The following is an 18,233-nucleotide window of genomic DNA, read 5'->3' on the forward strand; positions in this document are numbered from 1 at the left end:
TTTCACCTTGAGGACAAGCATCTAGATTTTACTCTTTTTTCATCTTTCTTTTCCTAGCAAGAAGCATAATGCCTGGCGTGTCATTCCCTCTGTATTTGCTTAGATACTCTTGAGATGACAGAACATTCAACACAAACTGGCTTATATATCAAAGGTGGCTTACTGGGTCATGCACCTGAAAGGTCAGTGGTAAGGCAGACTTTAGGGTCGGTTGATCCAGGGCCCACTTAGGGGCTCAGATTGTTTTCTTGGTTCTCCACTCTTCTATCCACCACATTTAGCAAGACATAAAATAGCTGCCAGTAGCAATTGGGGGTAAGTGTTTTCTCGTTCGCATCCATCAGGAAACTGCTTATATCCCAGAACTCCTAGGGGGAGTCAACCTGATCAGACTGCTTAGGTCATGCGACTATGGGAAGAGGAAGTACTATAAAGCTATAATGCCTAATACAGTAGCCACAATCCATATATAGCTATTTAAAATAAAATTAACTAAAATTAAAAACTCAGTTTCTTAATCACATTAGCCACATTTCAGGTGTTCAACTGCCATACGTGGCTACTAGCTACAGCGCTGAACCGTACAAAGGAGAACACCCCCACTGCTACAGCAGGTCCGCTGCCACAGGGGAACCAAGGACGCCAAGCAACTCATGGCAGACAGCCGAGACCCGGCTCTGCGGGTGGGGTCCACTTTGCCTACAGTACAGTCAGCTGGGAAAGGAACGGGTGTCCAGATGAAAATCTGGGAACAAACGGGGAAGGGAAAAGGGGAAATAGAGGCAGTCAATGAACAATGTCCAACATATTTTTATAAAAAGACATTAAAATGATTTAGCATGATTTGCTCTCAAAAAAAACATGACCCACATGTAGAAACTGTCTGTCGTTATTGTAAGTATAAGGTATTTATCTTTTACGAACTCACTAACTTCCTGCAGGACACTGGACAAGCCAAGTAACTTCTCTGAGCCTCAGTTTCCTCGTCTGTAAAACAAAAGGGATGAACTAGATCAGTTGTTTCTGGCCTTTTAACCAGAGTAGACTTTTATAAGTACATTTTAGAAATTAAGTTTTTGCCCAGGATCTCACACTTTGAAGTATTTTTGATAACAATTGCATTGAGAATTAACTTGTCATCCTGTTGTTTTTTATTTAACCAAAACCATGTAACTGTTAAGTAAGAGCTTCTGTTCAGCAAGAAAAGTCAATGTTACAATGGTGAACTGGCATCATTTGTATCAAAAGTGAAGTAGGTTTACCTTGCAGTCTTACTGAGAGCAAATTTACTATTTTCATTTAGTGTTACAAAATATTTATAAGTAATGTCAAACACTCCACTGAAAGCCCCTTAGGCTAGACCATCCCAGGTCAAGTACATGATCATGTAGGACCTGTGCAGGTCCAGAGCTCTATGATTTCTACGACAATGTAACTATGAACAGTGACGACCCTGTCGCCAGCACAAACTGGCTGGTCTGGAGAGTACCGGAGGGGGGAATGAGTGGATGGACGAGGGAGAAAGGTTCCGAGGGGGACCAAAATCTCCATGACAACTTTTTCAGACTGAGATCTGAAAAAATAAAGAGAAAATGATACCATCACATAGAGACGCTGATCTTCCCTTTCTACTACCAATAAACTCAAGAAAAGTGGATTACTAAACAATCCAGGGACCACGAACAAAGCTAAAAGTGAACAACAAGCAAGAGAATCCGAACTGTATTGAAAAGCGTACTACGAGAGCCACCGGTGGGGCAGCTCCGGAGACCTTCGGGCCCCCTCCACCGGCACGGAAGGGAAGGGCAGGCCCACGCCGCGACCGCCGCGCTCGAGTCCTGGGGGCGCCCGCGGCCAGACAACCGCACCAGCAGTGCTCACCATTGCCTTCCATTTAAATCCCTGCTCCAGTAACGCTGTGTTAACGCCGCTAGCAAAAAGGCTGACAGGTATGTCTATTCCTAGGTGTTTTATTTACGTGTTCTGTAAAATAAACTACTTGTAATGTTAGAAAAGCGCTCTGAAACTCGAGACCCTAGGTGTGCTGATGTGCCAGAGAGAAGCTAGGCAGGTAGGTAGACGTGACTCCATGACAAAGACGGGAAAAGGAGAAGGGGAAAGGACAGGCTGGAAAAGGAATTGGGCGAGCGCCAGTGATGTTTCAATAACGAACAGATGTAATTATTATTGTTTCAAGATTTCTTAGGGGTCGTCGTGATTTTCTAGTTCTGTTAACCATTCTAATAACTACAAATTTATTAACAGAAAATCCTTTAAAAAAAAACCACATCCCACACACAGCTAAATACAGACTTACCATACGACCCAGCAATCCTACTCCTGGGTACGTGCCCAGGTAAGCTGAAAACAGGTAGCCAGACACTTGCACACCAGTGTTCACTTCAGCACTATTCGCTACTCAGCAGCAAGAGGCGGGAACAGCACAAGCGGCCACCAACATGAATGCACAAACACAACGTGGCATATAAACACGATGGGTTGTTGTTCAGCCGTCAAAAGGAATGACATGCTGATACATGCTACGACACCGAGGAACCTTGAAGACATTATACTAAATGAAACAAGCCAGACACGGGAAGGAGACATATTGTATGATTCCACTTACATGAAATACTGAGAACAGACAAATTTAGAGAGTAAGCAGATCGGTGGTTTTCAGGGGTTGAGGTAGGTGACATGAAGAGTTAGTGCTTCATAGTTAGAGAGTTTTAGTTTAGGACGATGAGAACGTTTATGGATAGTAGTAACAGTTGCACATCATGAATGTAATTAATGCAACTGAACTGTATACATAAAAAATGGTTAAAATGGCAAAACTGATGAGATATATATATGTGTCTACATGCACACCCAAGAGTCTCTGTTTGTCACAGAGCCTCTAGGTCAGGGGCAGTCAGACAACCATGCTACTGCTTTCGCAGAGGGGAGCCCAGGGCAGACCCGAACAGGCAGGCTTCTGTCCTCCGACACCCCTTAAAGGGGCCCTTAGGAGAGAGGGGTTCTCCAGGGACCTAACTAGAGGCCAATGACTCTAAACTACATTCCCAGTCAAACTTCTGTCATCTCCAGCTACCTCAGACTTCATATGTCTGAGAGAAGTTTCGTAATAATAAAAGACAAAAGTAGACATTAGTTACTTACAATAAATAAGGAATAAATATGAAGTGGTATTACAAATTAGATCACTAGCTAATATAATAAAAATGAGAGGAAAACTGAAAGAGGTTATGATCATAGACGCACAAGAAATTAAACAACTGAAAAAATGTGTACAATCCTTTTCTAATACATCAGAATATGTGGTTGAAATGCATGATTTCCTAGAAAATACAAATTATCAAAATTAATGCAAGAAGAGAAAAAAGTCCCTACAGAAGCCAGTGACCATTAGAGATGGAGGAAGTCGCCAGCTAGAGAAAGCCTTAGCCCATGGTTCAAGTACGAGTTCTTTGAATGCTCCAGTCGTCGGGAAGAGCTGACCATTCTCTCGGCTACTTGAACTGCTCCAAAGCACTGAAAGCGAAAGGCTCCCTAATTCCTCCTCCGAAGTTAATAGAGCCTGATACCAAAACACAGCAAAGACACCACAATAAAAGCAAACCACAGACCAGTCTCACATTTTACATTATAAATGCAAAACTCATAAATAATTAGCAAACAGAACTGAGATACAAAACACACTCCATACCATGACCAAACGAGGGTGATGGTCATGCGAGGGATGCAAGAAGTATTCGAAGTTATATGTCAACATGTGAACAAGCCAAAGGGAGAACCAGTGTCTTGAAAGAAGTTCAAAAGGCACTTGAAAAAATTTCAATATCCACTCCTAATAGAAACTTTTAGTAAAAAAGAAAGAGGAAACTTGGTTAACTTGGTCTCGAGCCAACAACCAGCATTGTGCTTGCGGGTTTAATACTAGAAGCATTCCCATTAAAGTCCGGAAGAAAGCAATCACCACTATTATGTAATACAGTCCTTAAAGCAATGGCCAGTGGAATGAGGTAATAAGAAGCACAAAATTAGAAAGAAAGAGGCAAAATTATTATTTGCAGATAAAATTATTTTATACCTAGAAAATCAAAATAACCAACTGAAAAATTATTAGAAATAAAAAGAGCACTCATTAAGGTATGCAGTTAAAACAACCCCAATAACTTTCTTATGTATCAACAACAACCTGTGGGAAAATGCTACAAAAAATTTCCTTTCAAATTAATAACAAAAAACACAAAATACTCAAGCTTTTTCTAATAAGAAATGTTCAAGACAATGCTATATATAAACTACTAAACACAGGAAGAGGTTCCACGAGTCCACAGTTCACAGTGTGACTAGGTTTGATAAATGAAGATGGATATAGACCAGGCTAGAGCCAAAACAGCAAAATAGGGCACAGTGCCTGCCCCCAAATTCCCACAATTGAGCAAAAGAATTGAGGTGATAGATCTTGGCCTGAATTATTTTATTTAGCATTCCATAGGAATACTAATTAAACGAAACAATGGAACTAAACGAAACTAATGGAAACGAAACAATCCAATAACCATTTAAAACTAAGGACCTGAAGTGCAGAATACCCTAACGGGAAAGAATTCTGAGAACACGCACTGGCATCCCGATCGGCATCAACCACCAACGTCCACAGCTGAAGCCAGTGGTTCTCCAAGTGGGGTGTGGGGCCCTGGCGGAGGGCCCACCGGCCAAGACTCTCCACAGTGTTACTAAGACATCACTTCTTCTTTTCACTCTCATTCTCTCCTGAGTGTGAAGTAGGGGTAAGCAACTCAACTGGCCAGCAGGCCAGAAACAGCCGCGTCTGTCCACTCATTCGCACACTCTCCACGGCTCTTTCAGGCTGCAGTGACAGGTGAGTAGCTGTGGCAGAGCGGTCTGTGTCTCTGTGCGGCCCCCAGCGCTGGGCACACACACCACCTGGTCCGATACGGAACACTCTGCTAACCCCTGCCCTGATGACCAACAGAAAGGGGTACTCAGGTATTCCCGTGTTTTCTAGAGTTTCCTAAGATACTAGATTTAAAGTATAAAGAAGGACGTTGTAGAGGTTAATTCCATTTTTTCCTCAGTATTTCAACTGTGGTTATATCAATTTTTTTCTCATTAACTTCATTAACATCCAACAAGTCATTAGTTTTAAATTTGAAGTTTTCCTTAAATGCACACAGAACCACAACTCCACAGAGATGTACACTTATTTTGCAGTAACATTTTAAAGGTTTCTTAGTTTTAATTTTAAATACAGAATTACTGACAGATAGAACCTACATACACAAAAGCACTTTGGGGTCTTCAATGCTTTTTAAGAGTGTAGAGGTGAATAAACCGCTTCCTACACGTCTTCAGTGGCATTGTCATAACAGAAAATTCCAGTAATTCCAAAACATCATCTAATATACAGGCGAAATTAAATTTCTCCACTTGTTACCGCATTTTTTCCCTAATCCAAGACTTAATCAAAGTTTGCACATTCTTTCTGGTTATGTTTCTTTCGGTTCCTCTTCCTCTAGAGCAGTTCCCCTTGTGTTCTGTTCTTCGTGACACCGGCTGTTTTTGAACAGTCCAGGCTGGCCGCTCACAGACGATCCTACACACAGGGGCCGCCTCACCGTTTCTCCCGCCACGCCATTTCACCAGTGCAGGTGCGCTCTACATTCCCAGTGTGCAAGAAGCTGGGACTACGGGCTTGGTCCAAGTGAAACATTTTTGGCATAAACATGTCACAGATCACGCTGTGTAATAATGTGTCCCATCAAAAGGCACAAAATGTCAGGTTTCCCACCATTAGTGATGTTAAGCTTGACCACTTGGTTAAAGTAGCGCCCACCAAATGTGTCCACTATGAAAGGACATTTTGCCCAGCGTAATGAAGTAGTAAGTCAGCTGTGGCGTGACACCCTGAGTCCGTGTGAATGTCTTCATCCCCAACAACCTTTCACCCGCAGGTTTTAGTATCGACTGATGACCTTGACAGAATCGGGCGTTATACTGAGGGTTGGACTGCAGTGCAACGTTTAGCCTGTGCTCTGTGTCCTGCTGTATGTGAACAGAGATACAGCGGAATGGCTAACAGGACAAGTCTACGATGGTTCAATTCTGGCCACACAGGAGGATCCCTGTGTTGCTGGAGAGTTTTTTAAAAAAATATCAGATCAACTAGAATCAGATTGTCTAGGCTGGTATCAGGCACTGATAATTTTTTAAAAATCTACCAGGGATTCTAAACTTCCTTTATCAATTGCACAAATTTTCTGTGCCTTGGGAATAAAAAGTACAAGTATCTCTGAGAGAGATACGATTAATATTTCTGCAATAGATACTAGGTATGTTTAAACATCAAATAATTAAACCTAATGAGGATTAATTCTAAAGTACTTAGAGCCTAGCACATAGTATATGCTCAGTAAGTATTAGTGCTATGTGTGAATACACATAGGCATGTATACAAAATATATCTAGCTATATCCTAATATATACATAACAATACAACTTCAAAAGATATCAAGCCACAGTGGAAAAGATTGTAGGAGAAATAAATATAAATCTATAAACATGTATTTTTGAAGAGCCCCCTTGGAAACCCACAGATTAAGTATATAAAATAATAAACAGCTTATGAAGAGAATAATAATACAATTGCATATTAAGTTTTTAGATACATATACATACATCCTTCTGCCTTAGCACACAGGGAATATTTACACACAAAGACCATGTAACAGAGTATAAAGAAGCTTCAATAAATTAGAAAGAATTAACAATGCAACAGACCCTGTTGTCTTACTATAATATGAAATAGCAATAAAATCAGAAGTGATATAGCTATAACAACCAATCCAGCTATGTAACAAATCTTTATGTTTAAAATGGCCTAATAATAAAAATACTGCAAATTAAAAATCTATGGAGTACAGATAAGAAAGCATTTTAGGGAAACATAACTTTGAAAACATTTATAAAGAAACAAAAAAGGTTAAAAACAATAAGTACTCAACACAGGAAGTTGGAAAGGAGGCAAAAAAGCAAACCCTCAAAATAAGGAACAAAAATAAGGGCAAATATCTATGATATACAGAACAATATCAACAACAAACAGAGAAAAGTTACACAAATAAAAAGCACATTCCTTAAAAAGGTTAAAAAAATAAATCTTTGGCAAGCAAGAGTTACCAAGAAAAGAGAGAATGTTCAAATAATTAAAATACAGAATGAAAAGTGAGGCAGAAGTGCCAACACAAGAGCATTTTTTAATAACTAAAGAACACTGAAGAGTACTAGGAATACCTATACGCTAACAAATTTAAGTGGATAAATTCCCATTAAGCTATGCCAAAACTGGCACAGAAAGAGAGAACTTGAACAGATCAATTAGCATGAAAGAGATTAAAAAAGCAAACATCTTGCATCCTAGAAAACACCAGGTGCAGGCAAATTCACAATGAGTTCTACCAGATGTTGAGGAACAGTTAATTCCTGTCTTATACAAGCTGTTCTGGAAAAATAGGAATGAGTCAAAAACTGACCAGGACAGTTCATGAAACTAATATAATCTTGATTTAAAAAATCGAGTAATGCCAAGAAAATGACAGGACATTGAACATGACACAAAAGTCCTACACAGGATATTAGCTAAGTAAATCCAATAACGTGTTTTAAAAATAATAATACATCAGGATTAAGTAGTTTTATCCTAGGAATTCAAGGATGGTTCAACGTCAGAAATAGATTTAGAGATGAGGAACCAGATGATAATCTCAATCAACAAAGAATCAGCATCATAAAATTCAGCAAAAGGCAAAACTGTGGAATTAATAAAAAATTACATGGGAGAATATCTGTGTGAGGTAGGAACAAGAAAAAACTTAAAAACTAGACTTCCAGGTAAGATGGTGGTGTAGGCAGACACTGCTCACCTCTTTGCACAACCACATCAAAATTATAACCAAAATATAGAACAACCATCACTCAGAACCATCAGAAATTGAGTTGAATGGAAGTCTGACAACTACAGAAACCATATCCATGAGACTGGCAGGAGGGACACAGATGTGGAACGGGCTCGTCCCTCACCCAAATGGGGTGGATATAAATTCAGGAGGAATATCTCGGGAGCGAGCAGTCCCAGCCCCACAGCAGGCCCGCCAGCCCAGGGTTCCAGTGCCAGGGAGCTAAGTCCTCACAACTTCTGGCTGCAAAAATCAGTGAGGATTGAGTCGGTGGAAGAAACTCTGGAGCCCCAAGCAGTTCCTCTTAAAGAACCCACACATGGACTCCCCCACTCAGACTCACTCCCCCTGAGCTCCAGCACCAGGGTAGCAGCTCAAAAGGCACCAGTGGCACACAGGGAGAATCTGAAGTGTCTGGTATCAAGGTGAGCAGAGGCCATTGTCTCCACTGTCCCTAAATGTTCCCCCAACAGAGCCAACCAGCTGGTGCCATATCTGAGACTCCATCAACCTGGCTAACACTGTTTGACCCACCTTGGAGATCCCCAGAGACTCTGACCCACCCATCTTAGGGGCCCACCCAAGCTGCTTTGCCACACGAATGGCTGGTGTGGGCTCATGCTGCACAACTTCCAACAGTGGCCTCGGTGAGCCCCAGGCCCAGCACTGGCAGCAGCCAGCCTAGGTCCATAGCTCGGTTTCGCCTGGGAATCTCCAAGACCAGCACAAGTAGCAGCCATCTCAGATTGCTTTATAACTCAGGCAGGGTGGCCCCAGACAAAAAAAAGGTGGGGGCAGACCTTGGCCTGCACCACCAGAAAGACCCCAACGCCAGTGCACCCAGGGTACAGCTACAGACCACATTGGAGAACCACCGCCCTGCCCCTGCAGAGCTGATCCTCCACGGAGGGCGGAGGGCGGTGGTCAGTGGCCACAGTCAGTCCCTGCAGCTGACTAGCCTGGGTAAATCCCTCCCACTGACCTGCCAACAGCGGCCAAGGCTCAACTACAAGAGGAGGGTGTCCTCGGCCCACACGGAAGGTGCACCTTCTCCACCTGACTCACACCTGATATGACTGTACTCTCCACGTGGTCGAAAAGACAGAGAAGCAAAAACTACTGTATCTTTCTAACATTAGTCCAGACAAGCATTTACATTTTTTATGAGATTTTAAAATACTGGCACAAAATACTGTCCAAAAATTGTGGATGATGGAAACTTGCTATACATTTGCTTTTTAACATAATTTCTGAAGCAAACGTGACCGACTGCGTGCCAGTTACACTAGTCATCATGTACACGGCGGGGAGCCGGGAAGCAAAGGGTAGACAAGATCTGGTCTCAGAAAGAAAATGGAGAAATATACCTTCGAGAAAGAAAAGGGGTTCCTGGCACTTAAAAGAAAAGGTGCTTGGGATTTCAGTGACCCTGAAGCACCACAGGAGGATGATCACATGGGTCTTTTTTCTCAGCCAAAGGGAAATACAGTTACTTTTCAGCCAAAGAATGAGAACTGGACCGAGGCATTGAGCAGGCCAGTCATTGAAAAGGGACGACTGTTAAGTGAGAGAAGGAGCTCTTCCTGGCTCCTGAAGTCAGCAGTAGACCAACTCAAGCCTCAGAAGGGTTCAAGGACTCCAGGCAGACTGCCCCTTCAGAACAGAGCTGAAGGTGGCCAGGACACAGAAGAGAACAGTGACAGGGTCACCAACTCCGTATTCAAACCCGCATTCGGTCATCACGGCACTGGGAGAGGCTTGTCTCCGAATCAGAAAGCTGAACGAGATCTCTGGCAGACCCCACCAGGGAGACAAGAGGAAACGTACATCATAACCCGATTAGGTCATGGTCACCGAGATTCAGAGGCCAAGTCCTTAAAATTCCAATGATGAAGAACACAGAGAACGAACCTGGCCCAGCTGTATCACTTGGCCATGACGACTTCTGTCCTCTGGAGTGTGCAAACCAGGCCACCATTACCCACACATCTGATACCAGAGAAAATTTACCAGGGTCGTAATCCGAGTCTGTAACAGACGGCGGATTTCCGTGCTGACAAAACAGCATTGCCTGGAAAGCGGGCAAAGCCTGGCCTTGGGAGGCTGTGGGGCTGCACCTGGTAGGTGCCCAGGGGCCCAGGTGTTTGGCCCACTGTCTCTCAGGGACTAAGGACGATGCAGATCCTGCAGAGTTCCTAAGAGACATTATTGTGTAGGTCTGAGATGCCCAGAGACCCTTCTCAACGCTATGACAGGCACTTGCTGCAGACAGCTGGAGCAACTACCTCACAGAGAGACCAGTAGCTACCTTAGAGATACAGATGTTGCCTGGGCAGACAGGGATAGATAATGGATACGCGTGCACCATGTAACAGTTGCTTTGGGTAAAGAAACATGATATTAAAACAAAAGTAAACAAATAAAAAGCACTCTTTTGAACACAAGTGTGAAATAGGATAAATAATCCATCTGCAATTACAACACAAAGGAAAGAAACTTTCTAGAAGTCTAAGGAAAAGTTTATGATGTTCTTAAGGTTATGGTTTGTTTCAATAACAAATTTCAAAACCTTAAATGGTGCAAAAAGTACTAACATCTTAACTATAACCAGATTTCATATTATCTGGACAAGAGAAGCTGGTTAAAATATCCTTAAAAACACCATGATTTTTTAAAAAGCAAATTGCAATTTTCCTAAATATCAAGAGGGCAAGAAATGAGAAACAGCCATGTGGTTTCACAAACTCCCTACTTAGAGGCTAGCAGGAAAGAGAAATTTGTACCAGATACTGAGGGAAAGATTAAGGCTGTCCCCTCAGTCAGGGCCAGTAAGGAAGCAATATAAATAAGAGCAGGATAGGAAGACTGTAAAAAGAGCAAAGAAAACACAAGAATTCAGTGGACTTGTAAAGCACTCAGTGGTATTTATTTGTGAGGGGGAAGGAGGGGAATTGTAACAGAGGACAAACCAGGAGCACATTTCCAAAGACAAAGGGCAGAGTGAATTATTGGTCCGCACCCCGGCACCAGCTTGCCATCACTTCCCTCCAGCAATACTCCCTTGCCCTTATTTTGGTACCAGCCACTAATGAGAAATCAAGGCATCTCATCCCTGCACCTTGGAGCCCGGGGGGAAAGGGCCTTTGAGGTCTGCCAAGTCCAACCATCAGGACTCCATTTCCACGAAGCCGTTTTGGGCCAAATACTCAGTAAGTTTTAAAGTTCTCCTTTGCCTGGATTCGGACTGCAAGTATCTCTCTCCCTTGGTGATCTTAATGATGAAGAATTGGCTAGTTAGGGTCCTGGTTATTTCCCTCTCTTCTCATAGAAAAAACATGACTCACAGTACTGACGCCATTATGACAATACACACTCACTCTCAGAAGAGGGTCACAGTATCCAACCGCTTTCAAAGGAAGAAAAAAGAAACAACAGAAGAACGAAATTTCAAAGAGTAACAGCCAAATGGAGCTGGCCGGGCCCCGAACAGTGAAACCACTGGTTCTGGAGGCAGGCACGAAATACGAAGAACCCGAGTGCCCTCCGGTTGCTGCACCTGGGGGTTAGGGGGGTTGGGGAGCAGGGAGAAAGCAGCAGCCACTTCATATAAAGAGAATTTCTAAGCTGGAGAGCCCTTCAGAACGAGTCCAGTCACACCTCGGGACTCGTCAGCTTCAGAACTCATCAAACCCTGTCCTCGTCGCATTTTCACGAGAAAAAGATGTTTCAGCACTCGGTGCTTGGCTGGGACTCGTCACACTTGCCAGAACTCACATGAGCCACGACAACGCCCCGCCGCCACCCCGCCAGAGAAAATGCTTCATCGTTCGGTACTCGTGGGCTCAGGCACCCATGCCGAGTTCCGGAAAGACTTAACGACGAGTACTGAGGCACACCACCTGGGCAGCACTGGAGCAGCCGCCTGCCTCTCATGCAGTCATCTCCTGCCGTCACCTCCAGCTCTGCTCAGGGTGTCGGTGAGGTGTGCTCACCGGCCCCTATCACAAGGGTCTGCTGAATATTCTCCTTCAGTAATCAGCTGGCATTCCTTCTAGCCTTTAATGGGGACTGTGCCAGAAACTCCTTCCTCATGAAAAAATCTAATAGTCTAGCCGGCCTAGCCAAGTCACTCTTTTCCATTTCACAATATACATTAAACTCAATTTGGCTTAAAAATATACTCCCTGCATTTAAAATCTCTTAGAGGTCTGTATACTGAAATATTCCCACTTTCATCGCTACCTGCCGTTCCACTTCCCAGAGTGTGGTCACGCAGAGCCCTTGCTCACGGCTCCTCACCGTGTGTTTGCAATCGCTGTCCTCTGCGTGCAGACGACACCTGGCTCACGTTCTGATCAGACAAAACAAGTCTAGCTTTTTTAAAGGTTTAAAATTTTTCAAAAACACTTTGTAATGCAAACGTGATTGAAAAGGGGGTCACATACTAAACCTGACAGGCTCAGGGGAGGCCCAACGACCGGCTGTAAAGCCCAGAGCCCACAGAGAGCCCACAGTGAGCCCACAGAGAGCCCACAGGGAGCCCACAGAGAGCCCACAGAGAGCCCACAGGGAGCCCACAGGGAGCCCACAGGCGGTCTGAGCAGAACGCTCCCCACCCAGCACTGGGCCACCGGGTGCAGTGGTGTCCTAAGCCTGAAGCTTCCTTGACAAGGATCAGTCTTTAACTTTGAAACCGTCTATTGTCTCTGTGCATCTAAGATAAAATACCTTTGAAATGTCACTCATCTCCTTTTCCAGACTCCAGAACCCTCATTGTTATCTTGTTCCACCACAAACATGGTCCACGTGCTGTAAATGTTAACTACCCCGTCCCCGCCAACGTAGAAGAAGTGTGTCTCTCCATTTTGCTTTTTGTCCACTCAGAGGTTTCCCAACTTCGCTTTCTCCCGCCCCAATGAATCCGCCCCAATGAATCTGCCCCCAGTGAACTCCCTGTGCCCCTCCTCATGCACCCGCCTCTGACTGGCAGGCATAAAATAAGCTGTGAACCTGCCGCTCCCCAGAGCGTTTCCTCAGTCGGCTCAGACTCTGCTTCCCAGTGGTCGTCGTCCGTTTAGCTCTGATAAGACTCAAATAAACTCTGATAAGACTTTTTCTTAGGCTGGACATCCTTTCAACATAAAAATAATCTACTTACCAAATTTAAGGTGATCCATTCCCACCACCAATTACATAAATACTTTCCAAATGTACAGAGTTAAAAAAAAAATCCAGGGTAAAATGAAGTGCTTTTTGCAGGGATTTTAAGAGCCGGTTGATTCTGCTCACATCAACCATAAAGGGGGACAGGGCTCATCACAGGACATTTCAGGTGAGCTGTCGACAAACTCAAAACCTACCAGGAACTGGGAACAGCAACCACTGACCACAACAAGTACCAGTGGCGTGCGGTCCCTGCTGCAACCAGGAGCTAGGAGTCTGTGGGAGACCCCTTCCCTAAAGGTGACGCGGGTCAGAAATGGAGCAGGTACCAAGTGTGCTGCATGGTTACCTCCGGAGCACAGAGAACTCCAACGCCTAACGCCACCGAGCCGCTAACACGGAAGGTCAGCCGGCCGGCCAGGACGCACCTTTTTCGGGAACACACACCGCGAGCTTCCTGACGCCGTCCACCAGCACGTCGGGTGTGCCGCCGTGCCCGTCTTCGGAGCCGCTGTCCTCACACTGAGCCTCCACGATCACGTCGGGGCTGTCGTTGTGGCCTTTCAGGGACCGCTGCAGATGGCTCCCACAGAGCTCCTCAGGGAGCTCCGGTTCATAGGCGCCTTCTGTCTCTTTGTCATTGCTCTCTGGTTTAATCACCTGGAGAAAACAGAAAAGCTCTGCTGGATCACTGGAGGGAAGAAAGGAAAAGAGCAAACTTTTCACTTTTCTTGCCTGAGGGAAACCTGCCTATTCGGCAGCTCCAGCACGGGCACTCGCTACGCAGTGTGCACGGGATCTCTCCTTGCTGAAGCACAGACCACCTTACGGAGAGGGCCGACCCGGCAGCGCCAGGCTGGCGCTCAGTCCTTCAAGACGCCCAAGATTGAGGCCACATCCCTTCTCGTTTTCCGTGCTCCCCCTCCCCTAAAGGCCCCAGGTACCAGAAGCGCCGCGCTGGTTTATACGGGCTCATCGCACGGGATCAGTAAGTACGTCGGGTCGTGAAAAAAGAACTCAAGGTAGCACGTCACTGCACTACTCCCAGTGAAGCCACAAGAGTAAAACGTAAATGAAAAAAACAAAAGCGTGAATAAGAGTTTACAAAATGTTCTCATAGAAAATACAAACCCTTAATTCTCCATTTCGAGGCCCAAAATCAGGAAAGTACACAGCTCATGGGCATTTACACCACCAATAAGGATGAAGCATTACACAATGTCAAGTATAGCAGGGATTAATAAATCACGTCACTCGAAACGGTGTAATTAAAATATAAATTAATATGCTGCAACCAAAAAGCATTTTGATTCTATCTCGCTGTCCCAGCGCGCACAAGAAGAGAACACACGCCTGGGGGAGACGGTGGAAGACCGCAGGGCACGGAAGGCACCCTAACACCACCCCACGCTGGGAAGGAGGACTGGGTAAGGGCTCCTCAGGGAAATGGCTAATTCAACTCTGGAACAGAAAACAAACAAAACTATCCTGGAACATCTTGTCATAACAGGAAAATAAGGAAGCTATCAAAGGCTACTACAATTTTGTCTAAAAGTCTCGGGAATCTTCATACAAGGGTTCTCTGTTGTTCGGCCTTAGAAAATTCCAAGCATCTATCCTACCTTTCCTGCATCTCAGGTTAACCAAAATAGTCGATGAGGTGAAGTGGTTCTTCACGGAAGAGTTTTAGCTAATTAAGAAGAAAGGAAAGATGGTCAATACCACCATTTCACCATCCCTACTGAAATAATGGATTCAGGATACGATCATCAATGGTTATTAAACCCAGAAATCACAACCTGAGGGTGGGGGGTAGTTTTATAACAGACGGAGCACAGGGGCAATGCCTGAACCCACTAGTCCACATAAATATCTTAGAAAGAGGAAGAACCAAAGTGCTTCCTCACGCACCAAAACCGGAAGAACTATGAAGCACTTTCCCCCCAAAAGTTCCACTTAAATCTGATTTGATAAAGGAAACAGAGTAACACAGTGAACAACAAACACCCGGAGAAGACCCTTTTACACTTAATCCCCAGGAGATTCATCCAGCTTCCTGGCTTTGAATCTCTCTCTCTATGCTATTAATTACCAGAAGTAAATGCCTCTCTTTAACTTTCCCTTGAATTCCAGACTCATACTCGGTTCCCCACGAGACACTCATCTGGATGCCAGCTGGCACCGCCATCGAGAGAGCCCTCGGTCCTCACAGAGCCCGCCCCTCTCCCGGCACGCCGTCTCTCGGCCACGGGCACCGAGCTACAGCCCGACCCTCGGCTCTCCCTCTCACGCCCCACATCCAATCCACCGGGACAGCCCATCGGCCCTTCCTGTCATAGGTACCGTCTTGCCATTCCCGCGGTTACTACACAAATCTGCAACCTGTATCTCCCTGTTGAACTACTGCAATAACTGGTCTCCCGGTTTCCATTTCGGACCAAAGCAGCTAGAGTGACCCTTTTAAAACGGAAATCAAATCACGCCCTCCTCCCAACAGCTTCCCAGCACCCTTCCATCACCACGTCACAAGGCCCTGTCGAATCGGCCCTCACCTGTTCTTCCAGGCTCGTTCTCTACAAGCTCTTCCTCTGCAAATCGCACTCCAGCCCCAGAGGGCGTTTTGCTATTCCTAGAACACCAACGCCTTCCTTCCACTTGAGGTTTCCACATTTGCTAGTCTAGAGAGCGCTTTGCCCAACTATTCATCGGGGTCGCTGCCTGCACTTTGTTCAGGTCTCTGCTCAGATATCCTCCCTGGAAAGGCCTCCCTTGAGCGCATGAGCTAAAGGAGCCCCACCTCACTGTCATTACTCTACCCTGCTTTATTCTTCACCACTGTACTCATCCCTACCTGTGAATACTTTGCATAGTAATTCACTTTCTGTCTCCCAAATGGAATTTAGGTTTCATGAGCACAGAGGCTATTTTATTCACTGCTGAATCCCAAGAGTTGAGAACAGCATTTAGTAGCCACTCAAATACATACTGATGGAAGGAAGGAAGGAAGGAACGAATGAACGAACGAACTAATTAATTAGGAAATGATTTCTTCGGAGCCTCTCTTCCCTGATGAACTGTAACCTCCGCGGAGTGACCAAGGTTAGGCTGACAGAGCGTGTACTCAAGTCTCACCTGAATAAATAAAGGACCAGAGATGGTACGCTGCTTCTAACACGTCCAGACATCAACCTGTCCATCTCTCAAGGCCTCGCCCAAATGACTTGGATTTTCTAGGGCCCGGAATCCACCACACAGTCCTCCCACTTCCTTCCCGCCCCTTCACCCTCACCTGCCCCAGGCAACTGAACTCTCCATTTTGTAAAATCCCAAGCACTTTATCTACACCTCTTCTGTGGCACTGCCCGATTCCGTCACTACGATTTACCTTACCTGTTAAGGCTATATGCTCATCAACTATATTTTCTACATCTGTGTGTGTGCTGCAGAAACTTGACAATCAATCTAGGTACTCAATGTCTGAGAAAGAAACAGATGAATACATGGGTAGGACAATGAAGAGAGAAACATGAAAGATCATCAGGATGCAAGAGAGCTTCCAGGAGAGTTTGCAGACGCAAGAGTGTGCGGGTCACAAACCAGAGCCCACTCTCCCTTGGATGCGCAAAGGAAGAGGCCTTCCCCTGTGGGCGTGACCTCCAAAAGGCTGAAGAGGCTAGTTCACCGGCTTTGAAGTTTAGCAGATCCCTCCCAGAATCAGATGAAAGCAACCAACCCTCCTTCACAGAAAAAGGCATACTATAAACAGAAAACACTCTGTAAGGAAGTACAAGTGAGGAGAGGACAGGGTCTGGTGCTCACAGCTACCGGTTCGGGGTATCGATACTTCGGAGGGCTCTGGGCTCAGAGTGAGAGGCGTGGGGCCCGAGCAGAACGAATATATCCCTGGCCCCGGGAGCTGAGGACGTTGACAAGCCCTCGGGTTTCCTCCACGGCCCTGACTGCGCTTACGGCTGCGAGCGCGCGCTGCAGGGGTCCGTTCTCCCTGGAGGGCTAGCCTGGTCTCTGGGGGACAGGCCAGAAACGGGTTGGTGAGGGAATCAAATCACAGGTCATGCAAAACCTTTTCACTCTCGGTCTTGTTCCAGGAGCAGGACAGGATGGGTGTCGCATAAGCTCTGCTAACAAAAATAAACAGTGAAGACACAGGCAGATACCGACTGGAGAGTACTAATAGGAAATAAAAGTGTCACAGCTACTGAAAATGCTCAAGAAAGAGCATGCTACGATACTTAATTTTAATTTCCTTGAACTCCGCTTCCCCAAACACAAATGTGCATGCACGTGCACCCACACACAGAGAAACATTTGTCAGACGCGCCCTGCAATTAGCCTTCCCGAGCACAGATCCGCAACCTACCCACTGTCTCCTTTTGGAAAGTAACACAGGGTGACAGGTGGTGTGGCGATGCGGTGAGGAAAAGGCGATCTCCTTTCTCCATCAGGCGGCAACCCTTACGCTCTGGGGGTTGGCGAGTGATAATCTTGCTCTCCAGTAAGATCAGGGATGGCACGGAGGGGGGCGATGAGAACCTTACCACGGAAAGGAGTAGGGACGAGGCCTGACCTCAGAATCTTGAGTTGAGAGACCCAAGAGAGGAGGAGACAGACCTTTAGGAAAAGCTGGGGAGGCACAGCAGGACTGCTCTGCTCTAAGAGCAACATAAGCCTCACGTTAGTGGCAGAATGGCAAAGTGCCTCGCAGAAGCCCCTTCCTTCAAAGACGAGAACACCAGCTGGGTCAGACACCGTGCGTGGTGGGCGCGGGAAATGGCTAAGGCAGATGCCAATCTAAAAGGCTAGCAGGATTTCACAAAATAGTATGTGAGAAAATACATAGGGGAACATGTTATAAACATACATAAAAGTACTGCCATGATAGAAAGTACTGATAAATTCAACTACATAAAAATTCAAGTTCTCCTTTTATCCTAAGATAACATAAAAGAAATGTAAAAAGAGAAGCCACAGAGGTGCTCATATCCAGGATATATAAAGAACACCCACAGATCAGTGAAAGGCAAACAATCTAATGGAGAAATGGGGGAAAGTCTTAAAGAACATTTC

General features: G+C 45.3%; 1 protein-coding gene across 3 annotated transcripts in view; it reads right to left on the reverse strand.

Moving 5' to 3' along the window:
- The window catches only part of DIS3L2 (DIS3 like 3'-5' exoribonuclease 2), a 260,872-nt gene that overhangs the window by 180,734 nt on the left and 61,905 nt on the right, over positions 1–18,233 (reverse strand). For all 3 annotated transcript variants that reach the window (XM_028509578.2, XM_036022709.1, XM_028509579.2), the window contains one exon: positions 13,577–13,808. In XM_028509578.2, coding sequence (XP_028365379.1) covers positions 13,577–13,808 — 232 coding nt within the window. The remainder of the gene's footprint in view (positions 1–13,576; positions 13,809–18,233) is intronic.

This window comes from Phyllostomus discolor, chromosome 4 (genome assembly GCF_004126475.2).
Source record: "Phyllostomus discolor isolate MPI-MPIP mPhyDis1 chromosome 4, mPhyDis1.pri.v3, whole genome shotgun sequence".
NCBI lineage: Eukaryota > Metazoa > Chordata > Mammalia > Chiroptera > Phyllostomidae > Phyllostomus > Phyllostomus discolor.